Raw genomic sequence first — 27,188 nt, 5'->3', positions numbered from 1 at the left:
CATTTGGTTGTTATGTCTCTTCAGTCTTTTTTAATCTAGAACTATATCCTACCCCTAATCTTTCCCCCAAGATTTTGGGTTTTGAAGAGGTCAGATCAGTTTTGTGATAGCAAGTCCCACATTCTAGATATGATTATTTCTTCATGTGATCAATTACTACTACTTCTAATTTTCTTCTTGTAAAAATTTCTGTTGTAATTTTTCTTGTTGCTCTATCTCCTGAATTTCCTATAAGGGAGAAATTAGGTTTAAAGACTTGTTTAGACTGAGGTTAGACATTTTTGGTAATAACGCAGCATAGATGATGCCTTGGACTTCAGGTTACATCACATCAGGAGGCATAAATGACAGATCTCATTCTAATTGTTGCTGAGTTTGATCACTTGGTTAAGCTGGTGACTGTTAGATATCTCCAATGCAAATGTACTCGTTTTTCTCTTTGCAATTAGGAAGTAATCTGTGGAATAATCCTTTGGCACCGTGGGAATCTTCTGTGCCCCAGCAGTTTTCACCAAATCATTTTTAGCATCCTTTGATCATCTTTGCCAGAATCATTTATTTCATTGGAGGTTGCAAAATGGTGATTTTTAAAAATTCTTCCTTTTCTTCTACATTTATTAACTGGGATTCTTCTGTAAAGGAGAGCTTTCCCTCTCTACTGAGGATGAACCCTTCTAAAAAGACAAAGTAAATTGCTTAATTCTTTCTCTTTAATTGTCAATCTTTAGAGTAAGGAGTTGATGTAGTAGTCATCTCAAGTGGTGGCAGATGACAGCCTTTTTTATACTCTCTCTCTCTCTTTGAGCTATTACTATGGATTCATGGATTCTTGTTTATTCATATTATTATCAACTTTAGTCATTATTATTTTTGATACTCAAATTTGCCAGTAGGAAACTATTCAGACTGGCTTCTGTGTCCTTGTGACATGCTCCCCATTGGTCTGAGTACTTCTTTGCCTTCTGGTATAACATGATTTTTTTAAAGTTTACCTTGAAGATAACCATTTTTAATGGTTTCTTGTATTTCTTTCTAGACTACTTTAATACTAGCATATATAAAATATTTTTTCTCCTCTTTTCCCACAGAAAGTAGCATACTGTGGTCCTTGTTTTACTCCCTGTTTTTTCCACTCAACAGTACATCTCAGACATCTTTCCATATGAGTACATAGCAAGCATCCTTATTCTGTCTGCATTTCACTTTTATTGGATACACTTAATTTAATCAATCTCTGTTGATGTACATCTGGATAATTTCCTATCTTGCTATTACAAACAATACTTTAGTGAATAACCTTGTATATATGTCCTGCTGTATGGGGGCAGGTATATCTGTAAGGATCACCAGGCAGAAGTGAGATTGCTGGGTGAATGGTATATATAAATGTAATTTTGACAGATCTTACTTAATTGCTGATGTTGTAGCAGTTTGCACTACTGCTAGCAATGAATGAGAATACCTATTTTCCCATACTTTGCCAAGACAATGTTATCACACTTTTGGATTTTTGCTAATCTGATGAGTGAAAAAAATTTTTTTCTTCTTACATAGTAGGTTGAACATCTTTTCATATATTTAAAGTTCATTTGTAGTTCCTTTTCTGTGAATTTTCTGATGATATCCTATATCCATTTTTGGACATAATAATTTGTCCAAATTGTTTTATTTTATATATCTATATATATACAGACATATACATACACACACCTATAAATATGTTTTTTTCTGTAATATGTTTGTATGTTGGAGATTTGCTCTTTTATCCATGATACAGTTGCAAATATTTTTTCTTACTTTGTCTTTTTTTTTCCTTTTTTACTTATGGTGTTTTTTTTGCCTTGCAGAATTCTTTGACTTTTATGTATTTGAATTTATCAGTCTTGTCTTTTATGGCTTTAGATTTTGGATCATAGTTAGAAAAATCTTTCCACTCCAAGGTTATGAACATTTCTTCTGTACTTTCATTTAATACTTCTAGGGTTTCATTTGTTACATTAAAGTTTGGGGTCTATTTGGAGTTATCTCAATATGAGGTATAGCTCTAATCTTATTTTTTTTCCTAGATGGCTACCTAAGTCCCAATTAGTGAAAAATCCATTTTTCCCCACCTTTAATGAGACACTAAAATTTCATATACATTTCGATCAGTTTTTGGAATTTCTGATCTGTTCCATTGGTTTCTCATATATGCCAGTACTACACAGCTTTAATTATTGAGACTTTATGTTTTGACATCTCATAGGACTCATCCGTTTCACTACTCTTATTTTTCAGAGTTTTCCAGACTCTTCTTACTTGTTTCCATATGAATTTTAGAGTAAGCTTATCTATTTAAAAAAAGAAGTTGGCATTTTTATTGAGATTGTTAAGTTATAAATGAGGGAGAATAGATATTTATGAATCTTTTTCTCCAAGAATTTGGTGTGTCATTCTATTTGTTCAGGGGTTTTTTTGTATTTGTATACTTCATTAGTGTTTTTAAATTTTCTTCTTATAGCTCTACATTTCTTTTTAATTCGCTCCTCAATATTTAATCTTCTTTGTTGCTATTGTAAATGAGATCTTTTTTCCACCTACTGCTGATTGATTGCATATGTAATAAAAGCTATTGTTTTCTGTATATTAATTTTGTACCATGCTACTTTGCTGAATTTTCTTTTTTTTTTTTTAAGATTGGCACCTGGGCTAACAACTGTTGCCAATCTTTTTTTTTTTTCTGCTTTATCTCCCCAAATCCCCCCTGCACACAGTTGTATATCTTAGTTGCAGGTCCTTCTAGTTGTGGGATGTGGGACGCCGTCTCAACGTGGCCTGACGAGCGGTGCCATGTCCGCGCCCAGGATCCGAACCCTGGGCCGCCGCAGCGGAGCGCGCGAACTTAACCACTCCGCCACGGAGCTGGCCCCTGAATTTTCTTAATTTTGCTGTTTTCCTGGTTGATTTTCTAAGATTTTCAAGAACACAATTATATCATCTGCAAATAGTGGTAGTTTTACATCCTTCTTTCCAATTTTTATACCTTTGTTACTCTTGTTTAATTTCACTGACTTTATACCTCTAGTGTAATATTTAGTGATGCATCATAGGTATCTATCTTCTTCCCAACTGTAGGTGATAAATACCTCTAGTCTTGCCCCGTTAAGCAAGCTGCTGACTGTTGGGCTGAAGAGATATGTTTTATCATGTTAAGGAAATGTTGTATAGTCCTGTTTGAGGTTTTTTTTGTTTTGTTTTTTTAATCAAGAAGGGTTGTTGTTGGGGCCAGCCCGTGGCCGAGTGGTTAAGTTTGCGTGCTCCGCTTTGGCGGCCCAGGGTTTCCCCAGTTCGGATCCTGGGCATGGACATGGCACTGTTCATCAAGCCATGCTGAGGCGGCGTCCCACATGCCACAACTAGAAGGACCCACAACTAAAAACACACAACTATGTACCAGGGGGCTTTGGGAGAAAAAGGAAAAATAAAATCTTTACCCAAAAAACCCACAAAAAACAAAAAAACAAGAAGGGTTGTTGCATTTTATCAAATGACTTTTTAATATCTGTGGTGATGATCAGATGACTTCATACCTTACTTTACTGATACTGAGCCTTCCTTGCATTCCTAGAACAGATTCCACTTGATCATGATGCATTATTATTCTTTTAATGTACTGTTGTATTCTATTTAAAGTTTGATTTAGAATCTTGCATCAGTGTAAGAGAGATTGAGCAATATAGGAGAGATTGATCTGTAGCTTTCTGCCTGCAGTTTGTATCAGCATTTGATATTCATGTTATATGTGCTTCATAAGGAGAATTGGGATGTTCTCTTTCTTTTTGTGGAACGTTTTTTTGTTTCTTTTGCATACAAAAAGAACAGTTTCAGATCACTAGACTTATTTGCTCTCTAAAAGATTAATAGTGTTTCCATTAAATCTGTGTGTGGTACTTTTGGGGGCATTATATTTACATAGATGTGTCTCTATAGTCCTTTAATTTCCTTTGTTTCTATGGCTTCCTTTTTATTTTATATATTTGGACTTTCTTCCTTTTTACTTAGTAGATTAAGTAGTGGTTTAACTATTTTATTGATTTTTCCCCCAGTGTACCAATTGTTGGATTTACTAATTCTGCTGTTTTTCTGTTTTCTGATTAATTTCTGCTTTTATCTGTATTAATTCTTTAGTTTTGCTTTCTTTCAGTTCACTTTATTGGATTTTTTCCTAACTTTTTGAATCAGATGTTTAACTCATTTCTTTCTCTTTTTTTTTCTGGGATAGGTATTTATGGCTGTGAATTTTCTTCTTTACTGTTTGGCTGTATTCTTTAGGTTCCAATATGTAGTATTTTCCTAGGTATAATTTTCTAGAAATTTTGCAATTTCGATTTCTTTTTTAACCCCAGTGCAAGGGTTTTGTTGTTGTTGTAAGGCAGAAAGGCCTTTGTTTCCTGATTTTATCTCAGATTTATAATTTCAGTGCGTTGGCATCAGGGTATTTGACTATCCTATTGTTACTTTTTGGGTTTATTGATATAGTCTTTATGGCCTTTCTTAAAGGTTAATTTTTATTAATATTTCATGGAGACTTAAAAAAATTGGCTTTTTCTTGAATTAAAAAAAAATTAAGGGATAGTTTTTCCCTAGTAATTATTTATTAATACCTAGTACATATATCCATCTAAAATTTTGAGATTTATAAAATCAATATTTGGCAATAATGTGAAACTATAATAGCCAAGTTAATAATATCAGTCTACGATGTCTTTTAAGTAGGAAATTTTTTCTGAAGCATGCCAAAATTAGGCTCTTTTCATTTATAATTTCTATATGTACATTTAAGAATACTTTAGAACTTAAATTGAAAATTTGATGAAAAATAAAATGTCTATATATTATAGATAAAACAGGTAAATTAAATCTATACTTGATGAATGAATTTTCAATGAATTTTGAAATCTCTTAGAAGAAAGGGGTCTTGTATTTAGTGTGTGTACAAAATATTTTGGTTTTGGTTCCAAGTATCTGCCAACAGGGCAGCATGGTGTTAATTCATTTTAATTTGACATAAAGGTATATATAGGGAGGGCTCTAAGGCTTAAGCTCCCAGTTTTATGATTCTTAAGTGAAGCTGGTATATGTCCCTGAATTTTGCTTCTGTACTCTCTGAATGCTTGTTGATAAGTGGTTTAAGATCTCAGAAAAAAGATATTCTTTCTAGACATAATGAAAACTGATTTTTAAGTCTGCAGATGTCTAAGTTGATTTTATAACTTGTGATATTTGCATTGATTTCTGTTGCAAGGATAGATCACCTCTGTAATTTCTGTATAGTATTGTAACTTTATTTTTCCTTTTTTTTTTAGAATTTTTATCTGGCTGCTACCTTGAAATACAGGCCCTAAAAATGCCAGCTTGTTTGGACTTAGAAGATTACCTGGATAAATGATAAAAATTAAGAAAGACATTTTGGTGAGTGAAATCTTATATGAGAGAGTGGATACAGCTCAACTTAATTCCAAGCAATGGAATGACTCTACCAAAGTTATACAGCAAATAAAAAATTCCGTTGCCTTCATCATTTGGCATTTTGTTGAAGAAGATAGTCCTTCATGCAGTTCTGGGAGACATCAGCATATTTAATGAAACTAAAAATTCACTAAGTTGAGTGCCTTCTGTTCCTCTGAGTTAAGACCTTCATCCCTTTTTCTTTCTCTCAGGGAGTCCACAGACCTCTGAAGAGGCATATCATAACATTTAAATGCATTTTAAATATCTGGTCTCCTCCAGCACACACCAAACCTAGCATAGTTGACTTGGGCCTCGTGTTGTACTGATCAGTCATGTGAGTCTTACCCGGATTGTCAGACTTAATTAGAAATTTAAAACTGATGCCGTGTGGGCCATATGCAACTGCAATGTGTTTCATTTTGCCCATAGAGTATTTTCCAAAAATGTGAATCTATTTTAGAATCTGGAGATTTCACTAAATATATGGATTTTAGTCTTTTCTTAAAATTCAGAGTATCTCTTATTCCTGGGCCTGCACAACTCATCCCATCCCTCCAAAAACAAAGTCGTAAGCTGGAGCAAAGTAGTGGCTGCTCAGCGTAGAAGGGTATGCAAGTTTCCCATTGCCCAGACCGTTCCTACGTATGTGCAAATGCATTCAATATCCAGTGTTGTTCTCTTATTTGTTTTACTTGCCTGACCCCTGTAGGTATGTGAGTTTGTGATTTCTGATGTAGATAACACTGTCTTGCCTTTTGCTTAAATGGCAGCCAAGACAGATAATCTGAATAGCCTGTGACAGTCTTCTACCCATTATTCAGCTACCTGCACCAGTCCTTTCTCTTCAGATTTATATATTTAAATATTTATATAAATATAATTTATATATTTATAAGTTTATTATAAATTTAATGTATTATAGTTTTTATATATTATATATAAATATATATTTATATTAAATTCAAAGAAACCGTACTTTGAGTTTTGATCTTTTCCCAGGCTAGTGATATGCAATATGCTCTTCTCTCCTAATACTGGACACTGGCAGTGACTGTAGCTCCTAGTCAGCCACGCAATCATGAGGGTAAACAACTGATATATTTACAACCATTCTGTACCCATACAGCCATTCTGTTTTTCACTTTCAGTCCAGTATTCAGTAAATTACATGAGATAGTCAACACTTTATTCTAGGCTTTGCTTTAAATGATTTTGCCCAACTGTAGGCTAATGTAAGTGTTCTGAGCACATTTAAGTCAGGCTAGGCTAAGCTACAATGTTCAGTAGGTTAGGTGTATTAAATACATTTTCAACTTACGATATTTTCAACTTAGGCTGGGTTTATTGGGGTGTAACTCCATCATAAGTCGAGAAGGATCTATATATATTTATATATCTTACATATATATTTATATATTTAAATCTGAAGAGAAAGGACTGGTGTAGGTAGCTGAATATATATATGATATACAAATTTATATATTTATAAATAAATATCTATTTAAATATATTTATTGTATGGTTATATGTTTGTTTATTTATTTTTGCTGAGGAAGATTCACCCTGAGCTACCATCTGTTGCCAATCTTCCTCTTTTTCTTTTTGCTTGAGGAAGATTCACTCTTTGCTAACATCTCTGCTAATCTTGCTGTGTTTTGTATGTGGGTCACTGCCGTAGCATGGCCACAGATGAATGATGTAGGTCCGCTTCCGGGAACTGAACCTGGGCCACTGAAGCAGAGTGTGCCAAACTTAACCACTAGGCTATGGGGCTGTCCCCTGTTTGTGTATTTTTAGTCCTACTGTGATTTGAAAGATGTTCATAAGTAAGCTTCTAAGCCATCCTGATGTCTGGTGGAGTTTTTCCTTGGAGCAATGCTATGTTGCTGATATGCTTGCTTTTTCTTTCTTTTTTTTTTTTTTTCTAACTTTTTTTTTATTGAGGTCATATTAGCTTATAACATTATATAAATTTCAGGTGTACATAACTATATTTCAGTTTCTGTGTAGACTACATCATGTTCACCACAGATAGTCTAGTTTTTAATCCATTACCATACATATATACTCCTTTAACCCTTTCATCTTCCCCTCATCCCCTTTTCCTCTGGTAATCACTAATTTGTTCTCCTTATCTGTGTATGTGTTTATCTTCCACATATGAGTGAAAGCATATGGTATTTGTCTTTCTCTGTCTGACTTATTTTGCTTAGCATAATACCCTCAAGGTCCATCCATGTTATCACAAATGGCACAATTTTGTCTTTTTTTATGGATGAGTAATAGACTTTTGTGTATATATACCACATCTTCTTTATCCATTCATCTGTTGATGGGTATTTGGGTTGCTTCTATGTTTTGGTTATCATGAATAACACTGGGAAGAACATAGGTGTGCATAAATTTTTTTGAATTGTTGATTTTATGTTCTTTGACAAATAGTGGTGGGGTAGCTGGATCATATGGTATTTCTATTTTTAATTTTTTGAGAAATCTGCATACTGTTTTCCATAGTGGCAGCAGCAGTTTGCTTTCCCACCAGCAGTATATGGGAGTTCCCATTTCTCCACAACCTCTCCAACACTTATTATTTCTTGTCTTGTTAATTATAGCCATTCTGATGGATGTGAGGTGATATCTTTCTGTAATTTTTATTTGCATTTCCCTAATAATTAGTGATGTAAAACATCTTAATGTTCCTGTTGGCCATCTGTATATCTTCTCTGGAAAAATATCTGTTCATATCCACTGCCCATTTTTTGATTGGGTTTTTCTTTTTTTGTTGTTGAGTTGTATGAGTTCTTTATATATTTTGGAGATTAACCCCTGACTGGATGTATGATTTGCAAATATTTTCTCCCAGTTGGTGGGTTGTTTTTTCGTTTTGTTGATGGTTTCCTTTGCTATACAGAAGCTTTTCAGTCTGATGTGGTCCCATTTGTTTATTTTTTCTTTTGTTTCCCTTGCCTGAGTAGACATGGTATTTGAAAAGATACTGCTAAGACTCACGTCAGAGAGTGTGCTGCCTGCATTTTCTTCTAGGAGTTTTATGGTTTCAGGTCTTACATTCAACTCTTTAATCCATTTTGAGTTAATTTTTTTGTATTGTGTAAGATTATGGTTTACTTTCGTTCTTTTGCATGTGGCTGTCCAGTTTTCCCAGCACCTTTTCTTGAAGAGCCTTTCCTTTTTCCATTGTATGTTCTTGGCTCCTTTGTCAAACATTAGCTGTCCATAGATGTGTGGTTTTATTTCTGGGCTTTCAATTCTGTTCCATTAATGTGTGTGTCTGTTTTTGTGCCAATACCATGCTGTTTTAATTACTATAACTTTGTAGTATATTTTGAATTCAAGGAGTGTGGCACTTCCAACTTTCTTCTTTTTTATCAGGTTTGTTTTGGCTATTCAGGGTCTTATGTTGTTCCATATAAATTTTAGGATTCTTTGTTCTGTTTCCATGAAGAATGGATTGGGATTCTGATTGGGATTGAATCTGTAGGTTGCTTTAGGTAAAATGGGTATTTTAACTTATATTTTTTGTTCTTCTAATCCATGAGCATGGAGTATCTTTCCATTTGTTTATATCTTCTTTGATTTCTTTCAATAATGTCTTACAGTTTTCACTGTATAGGTCTTTCATCTCCATGGTTAAATTTATTCCTAGGTATTTGATTCTTTTTGTTGCGATTGTAAATGGGATTGTATTCTTGATTTCTTTTTCTGCTAATTTGTTATTAGTATATAGAAATACAACTGATTTTTTTATGTTGGTTTTGTACCCTGCAACTTTTCTGTATTTGTTGATTATTTCTAATAGTTTTTTGGTGGATTCTTTAGGGTTTTCTATGAATAGAATCATGTCATCCACAAATAGTGACTGTTTTCCTTCTGCCTTTCCAATTTGGATCCCTTTTATTTCTTTTTCTTGCCTAATTGCTCTGGCTAAAACTTCCAGTACTACGTTGAATAAGAATGGTGAGACTGGGCAACCTTGTCTTTTTCCTGTTCTCAGAGGGATGGCTTTCACTTTTTCACTGTTGAGGAGGATGTTGGCTGTGGGTTTGTCATATATGGCCTTTATTATATAGAGGTACTTTCCTTTTATACACATTTTATTGAGGGTTTTATCATAAATGGACGTTGGATCTTGTCAGATGCTTTCTATCTATCTATTGAGATGATTATGTGATTTTTATTCTTCATTTTGTTAATGTGGTGTATCACATTGATTGATTTGCAGATGCTGAACCATCCCTGCTTCCCTGGAATAAATCCCACTTGATCCTGTTAACTTTTTAATATGAACAATTTCAAACAATGTAAAATTATAGTACAAATAGAAGTATAATGAACACCGATATACCCATCACTTATATTTAACCGTCATTAACATTTTGTCATATTTGCTTAATCTGTTTTTTTCCTGAATTATTTTAAGTCAATTACAGGCATCATGACATTTCACCCCTAAATGCTTCAGTATGCATCTCTTAAGAAACAGTGGGAACATTGACATGTATAACCACAACGCCATTACTATCACATCTAAGAAAATTAACAATAATTCCCTAATTATCCTAAAAAATGTGCTTTGCATCTTTTTTCCAAACCAAGACCCAATAAAGGACCATACACTGCATTAGATTTTTAAGTGTCTTAAATTTCTTGTAATGGAGAACAGTTTTACCCACCTTTTTCTTCCCCCTGACCAGAGTTATTGAAGAGGCCAAGCCAATTGGCTGTAGAAATCCTTTAGATTGGTCCAGTTATTTCTTCATGGTGGTGTTTAAGTTGTTCCTCTGTCTCCTGTTAAAAACTTCTTAGATTCAAGTTCAGCATTTTTGACAAGAATATTTCATAGGTGGAATTAATATTGTACCTAATTTCTGGTTGTTTTTCTGTTAATGATGCTAAGGTTGATCATTGAATTCAGGTAGTGATAGTCAGATCCTTCCATTGTGAAGTTAGTTTTCCCTTTGCTAAGCAATAAATATCTGGGATGATACTTTCACATCATGTGAATATCCAGTTCTCTGTCAATTTTTCACATAATGTTTTATCCTTATTACTGATGGTTGCCTGAATTATTAGCGATTGCAAAATTGTGATTTTTCTAATGATATCTTTCTTTTTACATTTAAGTTGGCATTGTTCTATAAAAAAGAGCTTTCCTTCATCAACTAGAGCTCTTTGGCTACCCTGAAATATTTACTCTAAAATGATTTCATTTGGAAATCTATTTCATTGGAAATAGATTGGAAAGGTAGAATAAATCAAAAGAGCCCCAATAAGAAGTGAAATCCATATGTAATCTGGAACATTATTATGTGGGTAAGCAAGATAACCTGTGGTTAATCTTATCAAACCCAGAGAGACAGCACCTGCTCTTTTATGATAGATGACCATAAGTGAGCAAATGACTTTCTTGGGTTTTTTTTTTCTTTTTAAGATTGGCCCTGAGTTAGCATCTGTTGCCAATCTTTTTTTTTTTTTCCCTCCTTCTCCCCAAAGCACCCCAGTACGTAGTTGTATATTCTAGCTGTAGGTCCTTCTAGTTCTGCTGTGTGGGACACTGCCTCAGCATGGCTTGATGAGCGGCGCTAGGTCCATGCTCAGGATCTGAACCGGTGGAAACCCGGGGTTGCCGAAGTAGAGCATGGGAACTTAACCACTCAGCCACCAGGCCTGCCCCAGCAAATGACTTTCTTGACCTAGTCAACTGTAATGTGTTTTCTCTCTTCAAGAGTAGTTCACTGAACTGCATTTACTCAAGGATTAGTCAGTTATCTTGATAATAAATTCTTTATTAAAGACTAGATTTTAAGTGGACATTATCTCGGTGAATATGTTGTCTATAAGTTTCTTTAAAAACTTTTTTGAAGAGAAGGCCAGCAATTTTTCTCATAGACTGACTTTCAATTTCTTGGTTTTTTAAGCACCTATGTAGTACCCATAGTACTGTTAAGCTGCTAATACCTGAGTTTGAATTAGCTGACTTGTTGTGTCTGTCAGTAGAGGGTTTTCCAAATCCGGATGCACAGCCTTCATGGCATGACCAACGACCTATTTAGAAGACTACCAAAGTCCAGGTTTTTTAGTTGGTTTCCTTCTTTCCAGTTAAAGATTCTTTTGGAAAACATATTTTAAATTTTATATTCTCTTCTTGCAGTTGTTCCAACTTTGGAACAGCTGCTAAATAGCTGTAGTTTTTCAGGCAGTTTCAGCAGTCTTATTCCTGCTGGGCAGCAGATTTTAAGTCCTAAAAATGTTTTAGTTTTGTTTATTTACGTCTAAAGTTCTTTAAAATCTGTAAAATGCAGATGGCAATTGACTAAAGGCAGTGATACTTATAACGGATTTTCTGAATGCTGTTGTTTCTTAACCACCCAAATCACACTGTTCTTTTGTAGCAGTCACAGTACTAGAAAAGGTTATCATTGCCAAACTGTGAGGTTATCTGCTCATGGGGCCAGCCCCGTGGCCAAGTGGTTAAGTTTGCGTGCTCCGCTTTGCTGGCCCAGGGTTTCGCTGGTTCGGATCCTGGGTGTGGACATGGCACTGCTCATCAAGCCATGCTGAGGCGGCGTCCCACATGCCACAACTAGAAGGACCCACAACTAAAAATACACAGCTGTGTATCAGGGGGCTTTAGGAGAAAAAGGAAAAATAAAATCTCTAATAAAAAAAAAAAAAAAAAGGTTATCTGCTCAAGTATAAAAGCTTTTTTCCATATTTATTTATAACCGAGGAATTTTTTCCCCCTAAGATTACTTAGACTGTTTTTGGAGAGGCTTTGGTGTTGAAGTTTAGTGACTATTTAAAAAAGAAAAGTTAAACCATTTTTTAAAGTTAATTTTTTTTCCATTTATGCAAGTAATATAACCATATTACAGCATATTTAGTTTTGCATTTCCCTAATGACTTATAGCATACTTGGAAAATAGCAAAAGAAAACTTACCAGCAATTTTACCAACCTAGCAGAGTCATTGTTTGCATTTTAGTGGATTTATTTTCAGTCCTTTTTTCTTATCCATTTTTTAAAAAACAACATAATTGTAATTATATTTTATGTAGGGACTTTTTTAAAATTAGAAAATTTGTGTGAGGTTCTTATGTTTCCACACCATTCTTGCTTAACACAAATACCAAAAATTAATGTACATTCATTCTCTTTTGGATTAAGTATCTGATCTTCAGTCCCAAAGCTAGTGGAGGAAATGGCCACATGGTGTGATCTTTGACATGTGCACTCTTAGGTAGGCAAAATAACTGAAAGTAGCAGAAAATGTGACTTCTCTAGATCTAAAAGTTAAAAAGTAATTTAGTCCTGTCCTAAATATATTTCTTTGCCTCTACAAACGTGTGTTAACCACCTATTTCCCTTTCATAAAAGTAGTTTTAAATGTTTGCTTTGTTTCTGATTATTTTCAGCCATACCACTATTAATAACCCTTTAAAAGTTGTTTAAAATGGTCCTCCTGAAAGACTTGAGGATTTTCAGTAGTCCTCCACGATGCTTTTAGTTGGGTCAAGTTGTGCTTTGCAGGTTAGAGAAGGAGGAGGGCTTTAGAAACCTTGGCTGCTGTGAAGCTTTGTCAGGACAGAAGTAAGGGGAGTCTTGGAGAGCCCCTTGTTCTGTGGGGTCAACCATAGCCTTATGTAAATTAATTCTCAGAAAATACTTGTTTTATTTTCTTGTGATCTCTTCCCCTCCTCCCCATAGTCTAGGCTTACAAAAGGTAGCATAAAACATAATAGATATAAGCATTATACCATAATAAAAGGAATTTTATTTAAAACTGGTGCTTTTTAAAAAATTTCTAGTATCTTTAAGAACTAATTATTATAGAATATCTTAATTAAAATAGTTTATTCTCTCTGTATTTCTTAATTATTAGGCTATTTCCTTATTACTTGACAAATAAATTACAGTTCACAGAACTATGGATTATACATTATTGATTGTATAATTATGCATTATAATGCTTTTTGTATCTTCTCAAGGTTTTCTTACTGTCCACTTGGAATATATGCTTCTGGAATAATATCCACCATGGTTTTGGATGACCTTCCAAACTTAGAAGACATCTATACTTCCTTATGTTCATCAACAGTGGAAGACTCAGAGATGGATTTTGATTCTGGACTAGAAGATGATGACACAAAAAGCGATAGTATTTTGGAGGATTCCACAATCTTTGTGGCCTTCAAAGGAAATATAGATGATAAAGACTTCAAATGGAAATTGGACACAATATTGGAGAATGTGCCCAATTTGTTACACATGGGTAATTTGCTTTAATTATTTTTTCCTTCTTTTGTTACTCTTTTTGAAGAGTTTGCCCTTCTATGGTTATCTTGAGTTTTACAAAGTAAAACTTTGCTATACTGGGTTAAAAGGCTGATTTTAATTGCAAAGTTGGAATTTTAGGATTTTTTAAAATAGAAATGCTGTTGGGTTTCTTTTAAGTACCTGGAGAAATTGAACATAAAGTATTGCTTGACACAGTAATCTTTAAATAATCTGCTCTAGTGGATAGGAGTAATTCTCAAGACCCAAATGTATTTATTGTTTTTAACTCTCTGGTCTTCGTTTTCCTTACCTGTAAAATAAAGAGGTTAGACTGGATCTTTAAGGCCCCTTACAGCTTACGAAACGCTTTTATTCCATGGTTCTACTTAAAGTGGACTTAAAATTTGTTCTCTTAAATTTTAATTTTTTTTTTTTTTTTTGAGGAAGATTAGCCCTGAGCTAACTGCTGCCAATCTTCCTCTTTTTGCTGAGGAAGACTGGCCCTGAGCTAACATCCATGCCCACCTTCCTTTACTTTATATGTGGGACGCCTACCACAGCATGGTGTGCCTAGTGATGCCATGTCCACACCCGGGATCTGATCTGGTGAACCCCAGGCCGCCGAAGCGGAAGGTGGGAACTTAACCGCTGCACCACCAGGCTGGCCCCAGTTCTCTTAAATTTTAGGTCAGAGATTATTAACTGATAGCCTGCTGGATCCAGCTTGCAGCCATGTGTCTGGTCTGCTTTAGTTGTTTGGTTTTTTTAATGTTTGAATTTCATTGCCAATGCTTTAAAAATTTAGATATTTTACATAAAAAATCCAGATTTTGGATTTGTCTTTAAAAATGGAAAGATCTGATAACATCGAGCTCTTCCTCTGTCCCAGATAGTGCTGAGGAGCAGCTGCCACTGGAGGCAGACCCTCACCTCATTTCCCATCTGGCCTCTTCACACATTTAGATTGCCTGTCTTGGACTTTTGGGCATTTGTGTTTTTGAACATTGTTTAGATATTCTCCATCTTTTCTAGTTAGCACAATTATCTAATCCCTTCAGACGTAGTACAAGGCCTAGATTTTATCCTTTTATCACAAAACCTGATTTGATCAGGTGCTAGTTAGCTTTTTTAGGTTTTGAGGGTTTTTTCTTCGAGATTTAATGTCGGGAGGAAAGCTGTCATTGTTTTCAAGGGCTTTTTTACTGCATTGTATAAGACTTCTTTATAGTTAGGGATTATTTAGCGTAGTATTAGATAATTTTATGTGTTAAAGTTGCAGTTATCATCATCATTGTTGTGGTAATCATAGTCATAATGTATCATATTGTAAGGGCCTAGCTGGGCTTGAAATTGTTCACTACTCTTAATTAGTCACATTTCTTCTTGTTTTTAAATTGCTGAATCAGTCTATTTATGGCTTTTAAATAAATTATTAAACCTAGACTTAATGGTGTTATCAGATTATATTCTTGGTCCAAAAAGTATTTTAAGTCAAATCTTCTCAAATATGATGGAAGTTAAAAGAACTTTTGATAATATATAACTGTGTTATAGACAAGGATTTTTTTCACAAGCAGGTAATATGCCATAAGCAAATTTCATATTTGTCTAGACCATATACAAGATTCCAGTACTCTTCAGATTGGGAAGAAGCCCTATAGCATCTATACTCTGTGGAACCAGGATCCCAAGCCTCCTGCCTTTTGCTCTTTAGAGGCATAAGTGTCATGGAAAGGAAACTGACTTAAGAATCAGAGCTGGACTTTAATGCTATCTCTGATGTTGCTAGGTAGCCACAGGATTCTGGGCAAGGCACTTAGGCTTTCTGGGCTTCAGGTTCCTGACCTGTAAAATAAACTTGGTCCTTTCTAAATTTCTTTGATTATATTATCTCACTACTGTTAGTAAGTGGTCTCTTTCTTCCACGTTAGAGCAAGTGAACTCCATGTCTGGATAGGTGAATCTTCAATGTATAATGTTTTTGGACTGGAAGGGGCTTTCGGCAATAAGGCACTTTGCCCTCTCCATAGATATTTCTTATTTTGAGAACAGATATGCTTATATGACCATTTTCTTAATATTGGAATGTATAACTGAATAAAGGATACAAAAGATTTAATCTAGTTGAGTTCGTAACAAAAGGGAAAATTATTTTGTCTGGGGTTGTTGAAAAAAAAGTTTTTTTATCAGCTAACTGGACCTGAGATTTGCTTTCTATCTGAAAAATATGATTACAAACAACACTAACTCTTCAATTAACTTTTGTATCTTCTTTTAAAAACATCCTGAAGTTTGCACTGACTTTTCAGACTTGTTGAAATGTAATGTTTTCATATCCTAACTGAAGCTTACTTGTCAAATTTGTGTTCTTTTTCCCCTCAGTTTGGTGTGCTTCAGTGGAAATTCTACTCTTGCTTAAAGTAGGAAAGGATTTAAAAATCACAGACATGAATCCAGGCTTAAGCTCTCCTTCAATTGAAGCATTTATAGGACATGGGAAATGTTTGCTTCCTGACTTATGAATATCTTCCGCAGAGATGCGTAGTGAATATTTAAATAGTATTAAAATTTCAAATATTTCATTTGAAGAGATAAAACTGCTTAACATTTTATAAGTAAATTTATTTTCCTTTTTAGTGCTCTTTCTTTAAGTAAGTTTGGTGGATTGTAGCTGCAGATTCCCTAATATCCTACAATTGACATATCTGACAATTGAATTTTTATAGAATTTCACTTAAAATGTGAGACTTAAATGTTTTCAGCTTCTCAGTTCACATACATTGAACTGAGTCCAGAAGTATACATTATTCTATTAATTTAAACTTATCTCTCTCTCTTACATTCCTTACTCCATCTTACTGCTTTCCATTTATCCAGTGTCTACAGTGTATCAGGTCCTCTGCTAGGTTTTTGGCATATATTATCTCGTTTAGCACTCACAGTCTCATGAAGTAGTTTTTTCATGGTTTTAGAGAAGAGAAAGGTTAAGTTTCAGAAAGGTTAAACAGCTTATTCATGGTCACCAAGATGCTAAGTGGTAAAGTTGGGATTAGATTTGAGGTCTATGTAATGCCAAAGCGAGTTCTCTCAGCTACTCCAAGCTGGTGCTCTGCCTTATTCTTTTAATTTTTGTTGTTGTTATTCATTCTGTGTCTTCTGGTAACTAAAAGATTACTAATATTATTCTCTTTCTTTCATGACCAAGAATCCAGCAAGCTAAAGGTACAGAAGGTGGAACCCTGGAACAGCGTGCGTGTAACATTCAACATCCCCCGGGAAGCAGCGGAGCGGCTACGGATCCTAGCTCAGAGCAACAACCAGCAGCTTCGGGATCTGGGGATTCTCTCCGTTCAGATTGAAGGTGCCCATCTGAACCCAAATCATAAGAATAGTAGAATGTAGGATGCTTTTCTGTCTTGCTTTGTCTGTTCTTCTCCTCTTATGTTTCAGAATGCCTAGTAACTCGTAGCCTCTGCTTCACATTGCAGCACCTTAGGGTGAAGAGGGATTGAGGCTCTGATGGGGTCCTGATGCTTCAGCATTTGTAGCCTTGGACTGCATTCCCTTGGCTGATTTTGGCTATCAGTCTGTCACACTTTGATTTTACTGGCACTCTGACCAGGAACTGATTTGTCTTTTAAAAAGTATCTAATTTCAATTGCTTCCTTCCACCAAATAAGCTGTAGTATTTATTTCTTTATTCATCTAGCAGATTAGGAGGCCCTGAACAATCCTTTTGTAGTAGTATTCATTTTTCAAGTATTTTGCCAGAGTAATCTTTTCAAAATGAAAATATGCTACACACACACACACACACACACACACATACCCCCTAAAACCCCTGTTTATGACTTGCTATTGTTCACAGAATAAAGACCAAACTCCTTATCATGACCTCCGGCCTCACATGATCTGACCTCTCCCTTTCTCATCCAGCCTTATCTTGTACAACTCTCCTCCTTTCTGTCAATGTTCCAGCCTCTACAGCTTTCTTTTGGTTCTTTGAATATGCATTTCTTCCTCTTGGCACAGGTCCTTTGCATGGGTGTGGATGGAATATTGTCCCCTATCTTTCCCCCTTCCATCAGTTAACACCTACTCAGCCTTCAGTAGTCAGCTTAAATCTTCTTGAGGGTGTATTTTCTGAACTCCTTGACTAAGTCAGCGTCCTTTGTTTTGTGCTCTCACAAAAGTCTGGTTTTTTTCCCCTCAGATATTTATCTAACACGTTGATTAGAGCAATTATTTGATTATTGTTTTGTTCCATAGACTGCAAGAAAGCTCTGGTAGGGCAGGGACCATGTCTTGTTTTGCACATTCTTGTATCTCTGCTTGCCTATACATGTTCTTTAGTAAACATATGTTAAATGAGAGTAAGGGAAGCACATATATAATAGCACCACTTTGCTTCAGCACTCAGAATACAATGATAAATACAATATGATCCTTGCCATTATGAACTCAAAAGAAACTCATGAGCGTGGTGAGGATGACAAACCTGTGAGAGATGTAAGTACCACGTGTGGGGGAGCACAAAGGAGGTTCTGTCTCTGGGTGCCCAGTAAACTAAAACCCTCTCTTTTCTTCCTGTGTTGATGCATACAAGGTGGCAACCAGCAGTTCCAGCCTTCCCTTCCACTGATGGGCCTAGGCCTCCTGACTCTCTGCTTACTTACAACCTGAATGTTCCATAAAACCTCAGGAGACAAGATTTGGTATATAGGAATGAGACACATTTTGTGCAGTTAGGATTTTAGGTTGCTCTCCTCCAGAAGGAGCAATACCAACAGACAAGTAAAGATTATTTAGAGAGGGTTATATGTAGATTGAGAAATGGGGTCAATTCCATCATTTGACAAATGAGGGAATAATGCCTTACAATAACCAATTTATTTTGAAAAATGTTGGATTTTCTCAAGGGACTCAGAAAAGTAAAACTAATTCACAGCAATCTATATGATATAAGATGAACTTTTGGGAAGAGTGGAAGTCACCTATTGTATATAATAACACTTTATAGGTTAATTATACTTTATAAGCACATAAGAACAGGTGTTCTCTTATGAGAAACACATAGGGGGTTTCTTAAAAACCCCAAACGTTTTATAGTCTCTGTTACTTATTTACCTGAGTTAAAAGGGCTTTGGAACCGTAAGAGGTGATGTTTTCCACTGGAGAAAGGAAACACCAATTTCTTCTCTTGATGAGACCTACTTCCTACAAGTTCTTAAAAGGGTAAGATGCTGGCTCCCCTTTATTGTTATAGCCATAAATTAAAACATAAGTACCAGCAAGGCAGCAAAATGGATTACGCATATTTCGAGAAATTATGAAATTCACATGTGGCAATAATTACTACATTAGAGAAAAGAGCTCTTTAACTTTTAAGATACACTTAGTTGTCCCAGGTGATCTGCTTTTCTCTCTCCACACTCCCTGGGAATTCAGGCAGAAGTACAAGTGGTGGCAGCAGCTGTTGCTTTTGTGAAACGGGTGACAGGCTCATGCCTTCATAAATTATAAGAGGAGATGTTGCCACTGTCATGGTGTCTGCTGCAGGGGTGCAGGGACAGGCTGTTCCCCCAGCAGTCTATTCTCCATTGAAGAATACTCTCTGTACCCTTCCTTTTTTGAGTTTTAGCCAGGGAGTTGGGGAGACAGATTTTTTGAGGACATTTTGTGACCTCTCTGTAAATTCATGGTGATTTAAAGCAGGAATCTGCAAACGTTTTCTGTAAAGGAGCAGAGAATAAATTTTTTTGGCTTTGTGGGCCATAAGATCTCTGTCACAACTCAACTCTACCATTGTAGCAGAAAAATAGCCACAGGCAACATGTAAATGAATGAACATGCCTTGTTCCAATAATACTTTATTTAAATAAACAGGCAGCAAGCTAGATTTGGCCCACAGGCCATAGTTTGCCAACCCCTAATAGGCAAGTTTTGGAGTCAGTAGTGTTCTCTACGTGGGTTTCTTTAACACCAGTTAGCTTATATGCAGTTGGCAAATAGGGGAATAATAGCAGTATGATGTGGAAATAGTGTTTATTCATATGTGATTTTTCCTAGGCAAGGGGAGCTGAAATAGTGGGAACAGAAGGATAATTGCCACAAGAAAAAAAAAAAGCCTTTAGATCAGCTGCTGCATAGGTGGGAGTCCTTTCAGCTTTATTTTAAGAAAGTTAAGAATGAGGACTTATAGTACTCTGGTACCTTCCCCAGAAGTGCACCCTTAGAGTTTCATGGGTCTTGGCTTATGACAAGTTTCACTTCCTCCTGTGCCTGCCTTCATGGCAGCCCCACTGGCTCAGAGCTCCAATCTCAGCACCTTTAACCAGGCATTTCCACTCTAGTGTTTTTGGTATGTTGCCTCCACAATTAGTGTTTTTGTTAAGAGTTCTGGTTACAAAGCTGCATAGGTTTTGAGTTTGCCTCAAAACTGTTTTTCCTATAAAACCTCTTATTTTCAGTGTAAGGTTTTACAGAATGTTAGGTTTTCCAGGAATGCATTTATAATATAGAAAAATGCCTATAATTCTTCGTAAGGTTATAAGATGACTATTCATCATATATTCAATAAACAGCTAATGAGTACCTACCAAGTACCGGGCACTGTTCTATGTATAAAGGATATAATCAAGATAGCCATGTAACTTATCATCTAAATTAGGAATAAAAGGGTGCTGTTAATAACTATCCTGGGACAACAGACATAGAGGAACTGGGGCAGACTTACAGTTACCCGTTTATAGTGATGGGGGAGGTAGACAAGAAAACAAATGAATGAATAAGTAATTACATGGGATGTGCTCTGAAAAAATAACAAGATTTACCGTTAAGGGTGACCTAACCTTGGATAAGAGGGTTGGAGGAGGCCTTTTGGGCATGTGACACTTAAGAGTACATGAAAAGTGACCTGCCAGTGGTCCTGGCAGGGACAGAGAAGGTGGGCTGGCTCACTACCTGCCAGTCTCCTAGAGGACTTAGCCTGCGCGCCTGTGAGCAGTCCCAGTGGGGACAGGGAGGGCAGATTGGATTGCTCCTTGCCCGTCTCCCAGCAGATTCAGCGTGCATGCCTCCTCCACCTCCCCCAGCAGTGGCCAGGTCCTTCCAACAGTGGGGATAGTATACAAAACTTGGCTTTTCCCAGCTTGGGTGGGGCACACATCGGCTAGCGTTAGAGACCAAAGGCTGCATATTAAGCAGCAATAAAAACCTCTTCCTGCTTAGCCCCTGCTCCCCCCAAGCAGTGGCAGGTGGAACTTGCAGCCAGAGGCTCCAGAAACTACAGCAGAATCAGTGCCCCAGCCCCCAGTGGCAGCATCCCCAACACAAAGCTCCACCAACAGCAGGGGCTGTGCACAATTCTTCAGGTCCCCAGGCCCCTGGCAGTGACAGAGACACCTGTAAACCCAATACCCCTGGCACTGGTACAACTAGCACCCCTAGACAATCCAGGAACAGCACAGGTGGTGCATGGGGCAGCAGCATCCAAGCCTATGGAGAGCCCATGGAGAGCCACTGGAAGAACACGAGACCGAGGTGACCCTGGAAGCAGTAGAAGTGCTCACAGCTTGGTTACCCCAGTGGCAACACTTGAGACTAAAATGAAGGTACCAGCAGCCTCACAGGCACAAGTGGCACAAGGAAGGCACTGACAATGCCCCTGGCAGAGGCAGTGGAGAGAGGAAAGTGTAGGCTCTCAGAAACAATCAGAAGCAGTGCAGAACCAAAGTGATCAAAGCTGTACCCAAATAAGAAAGGTGGTTACTATCACAAATGCATCAGCAGATGGTCAGTTCATTAAACACCATGAAGAACTACAGCAACACAGTAGAACAGGAGGAGGACAGCTCTCCAGAAACCAAACTTGAAGTCACAGAAGACTACAACCTGACTGACAGAGAATTCAAAATAGCTGTCATAAAGAAACTCAGTGAGTTACCAGGAAACACAGAAAGACAGTTCAGTGAGCTCAGGAACAGAATTAATGAACAGAAGGATTACTTTGCCAGAGAGATTGAAAATCTAGAAAAAAGCCAAACAAACTATAGAGATGAAGAACAAAATAAATAAGATGAAAAATAATATAGAAAGCATAAAAAATAGAGCAGACATATGGAGGAGAGAATTAGCTTGAGGATAGAAACCTAGAAATGAGTCAGGTGAAGGAGGAGAGGGAACTGAGATTTTTAAAAGATGGAGAAATTCTTTGAGAAATACCCAACTCAGTTAGGAAAAGTAATGTAAGGATCATAGGTATCCCAGAAGGAAAAGAGAGGGAGAAAGGAGCAGAGAGCTTGTTCAAAGAAATGATAGCCGAGAACTTCCCAAACCTGAACTGGACATGCAAATACATGAAGCTAATAGAACTCATTACCTCAATGCAAAAACACCTTCTCCAAGGTGTATAATGTTAAAACTGTCAAAAGTCAATGACAAAGAAAACATTAAGGGCAGCAAGACAGAAGAAAATAACCTACAAAGGAATCCCCATCAGGCTTCCAGTGGATTTCTCAGCAGAAACCTTTCAGGCTAGGAGAGAGTAGAATGATATATTCAAAATACTGAAAAATAAAAGCTGGCAGCCAAGAATACTCTATCCAGTGAAACTATGACAGAGAAATAAAAACTTTCTGAGACAAACAAAAGCTGAGGGAGTTCATTATCACTAGACCTGCCTTACAAGAAATGTTGAAAGGAGCCCTCCCATCTGAAACTAAAAACCAGAGGTTTACAAAACCTTGAGCAAGGAGATAGACATAGTCAGAAAATTGCAGCTGTATATCAGAATAGGTTAGTAAAACTTAATTATAAAAGAGAGAAAGCATCAAAAATAACTATAACCAATACGGTTAGTTCACAACACAAAAAGAAGAATTTATGACAACAAAAATATAGAAGAGGAAGAAGAAATGGATGAAATGGCTATCAGAAAAAGGTCTGTCTCACCTGTGAGATCTTATGCTCAAACCTCATAGTAACGACAAAACAAAAGATCAGAGCAGAGTCACAAAGCATAAATAAAGAGGAAATAGACAAAAACATCACAGAAAACTGCCAAACTGAAATGGCAGGCAGAAATACAAGGAAAAAGAAACAATGGAAATACAGAACAACTGGAAAACAATAGATAAAATGGCAGTATTAGGCCCTCACATATCAATAATCACTTAAATGTAAGTGGATTAAATTCACCAATCAAAAAGAGACAGAGTGGCTGGCTGGATTAAAAAACAAGACCCAAAAATATGCTGCCTCCAGGAAACACAGCTCTAAAGACAATCACAGGCTCAGAGTGAAGGGATGGAAGACAATACTCCAGGCAAGTGGCAAGCAAAAGAAAGCTGGTGTAGCTGTACTTATATCAGACAAAACAGACTTGAAGATAAAAAAGATGACAAGAAACAAAGATGGGCGTTATATAATGATAAAAGGGGGACATTCCAACAAGAAAACATAACACTTATGAATATATATGCACCTAACACAGAAGCACCAAAGTATATAAAGCAACTATTAAAAGACCTAAAGGGAGAAATTGACAGCAACACAATAATAGTAGGGGACCTTAACACCCCACTTACGTCAATAGATAGATCATCCAGACAGAAAGTCAACAAGGAAACAATGGACTTAAATGAAACTTAATAGATAAATATGGAACATTCTATCCAAAAACAACAGAATATACATTCTTCTCAAGTGCACATGGAAAATTCTCGAAGATGGATCGCATGTTGGGAAATCAAAGCAAGCCTCAATTTAAGAAGATTGAAATCATATCAAGCATCTTTTCCAGTCATAATGGTATGAAACTAGAAATCAACTACAAGAAAAAAGCTGGGAAAGTCACATATATGTGGAGACTAAACAACATGCCACTGAACAACCATTGGATCAACGAAGAAATCAAAGGAGAGATCAAAAAATGCCTGGAGACAAATGAAAATGATAACACAACATACCAGCTGTTATGGGATGCAGCAAAAGCAGTACTAAGAGGGAAATTTATAGCAGTACAGGCCTGTCTCAACAAACAAGAAAAGTCTTGAATAAATAATCTTAAACTACATCTAACAGAACTAGAAAAAAAAACAGAGAAACCCAAAAGTCAACAGAAGGAGGGAAATAATAAAAAATCAGGATAGAAATAAATGAAATAGAGACTAAAAAAACAATAGAAAGGATCCATGAAACTAAGAGCTGGTACTTTTGAGAAGATAAATAAAATTGACAAACCCTTAGGCAGACTCACTAAGAAAAAAAGAAAGAAGACTCAAAATCAGAAATGAAAGAGGAGAAATTACAACAGATATCACAGAAATGCAAAGGATTATAAGAGAATACTGTGAAAAGCTATATGCCAACAAATTGGGTAACCTAGAAGAAATGCATAAATTCTTAGACTCATACAACCTCCCAAAACTGAATCAAGAAGAAATAGAGAATCTGAATAGACCAATCACAAGTAGAGATTGAAACGGTAATCATAAACCTCCAAAAAAACAAAAGTCCAGGACCAGAAGGCTTCTCTGGTGACTTCTACCAAATAATTCAAAGATGATTAAATACGTGTCCTTCTCAAACTATCCTGAGATATTGAAGAGGATGGGATGCTTCTGAACTCATTCTGTGGGGCCAGCATTACCCTGATACCAAAACCAGATAAGAACAACACAAAAAAGGAAACTTGAAGACTAATATCACTGATGAAGATAGATGCAAAAATCAACAACAAAATATTAGCGAATCAAATGCAACAATACATTAAAAGAATCATACACTACAATGAAGTGGGATTTATTACAGGGATGCAGGGATGGTTCAACATCTGCAAATCAATCACTGTGATACACCACATTAACAAAATAAAGAATAGAAATCCCATGATAATCTCAATAGATGCAGGGAAAACATTTGGATGCAGAGAAAGCATTTGACAAGCTCCAACAACCATTTATGATAAAAATCCTCGATAAAATGGGTACAGAAGGAAAGTACCTCAAGATAATGAAGGCCTTATATGACACACCCACAGCCATCTTACTAAATGGTGAAAAATGGAAAGCCAGCCCTTTGAGAACAGGAACAAGACAAGGATGCCAACTCTCGCCACTCTTATTCAACATAGTGCTGGAAGTTTTAGCCAGAGCAATTAGGCAAGAACAAGAAATAAAAGGGATCCAAATTGGAAAGGCAGAAGGGAAACAGTCACTATTTGCAGGTGACATGATTCCACGTATAGAAAACCCTAAAGAATTCACCAAAGAACTATTAGAAATAAACAACAAATACAGTAAAGTTGCAGGGTACAAAACCCACATACAAAAATCAGTTACATTTCTAAACACTAACAACAAACTAGCAGAAAGAGAAGTCAAAATACAATCCCATTTACAATCGCAACAAAAGAATCAAATATCTAGAAATAAATTTAACCAAGCAGGTGAAATACATGTACAATGAAAATTATAAGACATTATTGAAAGAAATCAGAGAAGACACAAACAAATGGAAAGATATTCCATGCTCATAGATTGGAAGAATAAACATAGTTAAAATGTCCACATTACCTAAAGCAACCTACAGATTCAGTGCAATCCCAAACAGAATGACATTTCTTCACAGAAATCAAACAAAGAATCCTAAAATTTATATGGAACAATAAAAGACCTCAAATAGCTAAAGCAGTCCTGGGAAAACACAACAAAGCTGAAGGTATCACCCTCCCTTACTTCAAAATATACTACAAAGCTATAGTAATTAAAATAGCATGTTTTAATTTAACAGTACTGGCACAAAAACAGACACACACATCAGTGGAACAGAATTGAAAGCCCAGAAATAAAAGCACACATCTATGGACAGCTAATCATTGACAAAGAAGCCAAGAACATATAATGGTGAAAAGAAAGTCTCTTCAAGGAGCCGGCCCTGTGGCCCACTGGTTAAGTTCATGTACTCTGCTTTGGTGGCCTAAGGTTTCACTGGTTCACATCCTGGGCACGGACATGGCACCACTCATCAAGCCATGCTGAGGCAGCATCCTACATGCCACAGCTGGAAGGACCTACAACTAAAAATACACAACTATGTACTGGGGGGCTTTGGGGAGAAAAAGGAAAAATAAAATCTTTAAAAAAAAAAAGACTCTTCAAGAAATGGTGTTGGGAAAACTGAACAGCCACACGCAAAAGAATGAAAGTAAACCATTATCTTACACCATACATAAAAATTAACTCAAAATGAATTAAAGACTTGAGGGGCTGGCCCCATGGCCGAGTGGTTAAGTTCGTGCGCTCCGCTGCAGGCGGCCCAGTGTTTCGTTGGTTCAAATCCTGGGCACGGACATGGCACTGCTCATCAAACCACGCTGAGGCAGCGTCCCACATGCCACAACTAGAAGGACCCACAACGAAGAATATACAACTATGTACTGGGGGGCTTTGGGGAGAAAAAGGAAAAAAATAAAATCTTTAAAAAAAATAATGAATTAAAGACTTGAATGTGAGACCTGAAACCATAAAACTCTTAGAACAAAATGTAGACAGTACACTCTTTGACATTGGTCTTAGCAGTATCTTTTCGAATACCATGTCTACTCATGCAAGGGAAAGAAAAGAAAAAATAAACAGGGTCGACTCTGTCACCTAGTGGTTAAGTTTGGTGCGCTCCACTTTGGTGACCCAGGTTCAGTCCCCGGGCATGAAAGGACCTGTACCACTCATTGGTGGCCATGCTGTGCTGGTGACCCATGTACAAAATAGGAGAAGATTGATACAGATGTTAGCTCAGGGCAGATCTTCCTCAAGCAAAAAGAGGAAGATTGGCCACAGACGTTAGCTTGGAGCAAATCTTCCTGAGGAAAAAAATAAATAAATAAACAAATGGGACTATATCAGACTAAAAATCTTCTGCATAGCAAAGGAAACCATCAACAAAATAAAAAAACAATGCACCAACTGGGAGAAAAGATTACAAATCATATATCTGACAACCAGTTAGTTTCCAAAATATATAGAGAACTCATACAGCTCAACAACAAAGAAGTGAATAACCTAGTCAAAAAATGGGCGGAGGATATGAACAGATATTTTTCCAGAGAAGATAGACAGACGGCCTAGAAGCACATGGAAAAGATGCTCAACATCACTAATTATTAGGTAAATGCAAATCAAAACTACAATGAGATATCACCTCACACCCATCAGAATGGATAATTAACAAGACAAGAAATAACAAGTGTTGGAGAGGATATGGAGAATAGGGAACCCTCCTACACTGCTGGTGGGAATGCAAACTGATGCAGCCACTGTGGAAAACAGTATGGAGATTTCTCAAAAAATTAAAAATAGAAATACCGTATGATCCAGCTATTCCACTGCTGGGTATTCATCCAAA

At 36.4% G+C, this 27,188-nt stretch overlaps 1 protein-coding gene across 9 annotated transcripts in view; it reads left to right on the top strand.

Moving 5' to 3' along the window:
- The window catches only part of NCOA6 (nuclear receptor coactivator 6), a 103,889-nt gene that overhangs the window by 33,412 nt on the left and 43,289 nt on the right, over positions 1–27,188 (top strand). For all 9 annotated transcript variants that reach the window (XM_070485827.1, XM_044747870.2, XM_044747873.2 and 6 more), the window contains 3 exons: positions 5,346–5,451; positions 13,496–13,779; positions 16,990–17,145. In XM_070485827.1, coding sequence (XP_070341928.1) covers positions 13,545–13,779; positions 16,990–17,145 — 391 coding nt within the window. In that variant the 5' untranslated portion in view covers positions 5,346–5,451; positions 13,496–13,544. The remainder of the gene's footprint in view (positions 1–5,345; positions 5,452–13,495; positions 13,780–16,989; positions 17,146–27,188) is intronic.

This window comes from Equus asinus, chromosome 15 (genome assembly GCF_041296235.1).
Source record: "Equus asinus isolate D_3611 breed Donkey chromosome 15, EquAss-T2T_v2, whole genome shotgun sequence".
In the NCBI taxonomy this organism is placed as follows: Eukaryota; Metazoa; Chordata; class Mammalia; order Perissodactyla; family Equidae; genus Equus; species Equus asinus.
The sequence above is the reverse complement of the archived record's forward strand: the minus strand, read 5'-3'. Positions and strand labels throughout refer to the sequence as shown.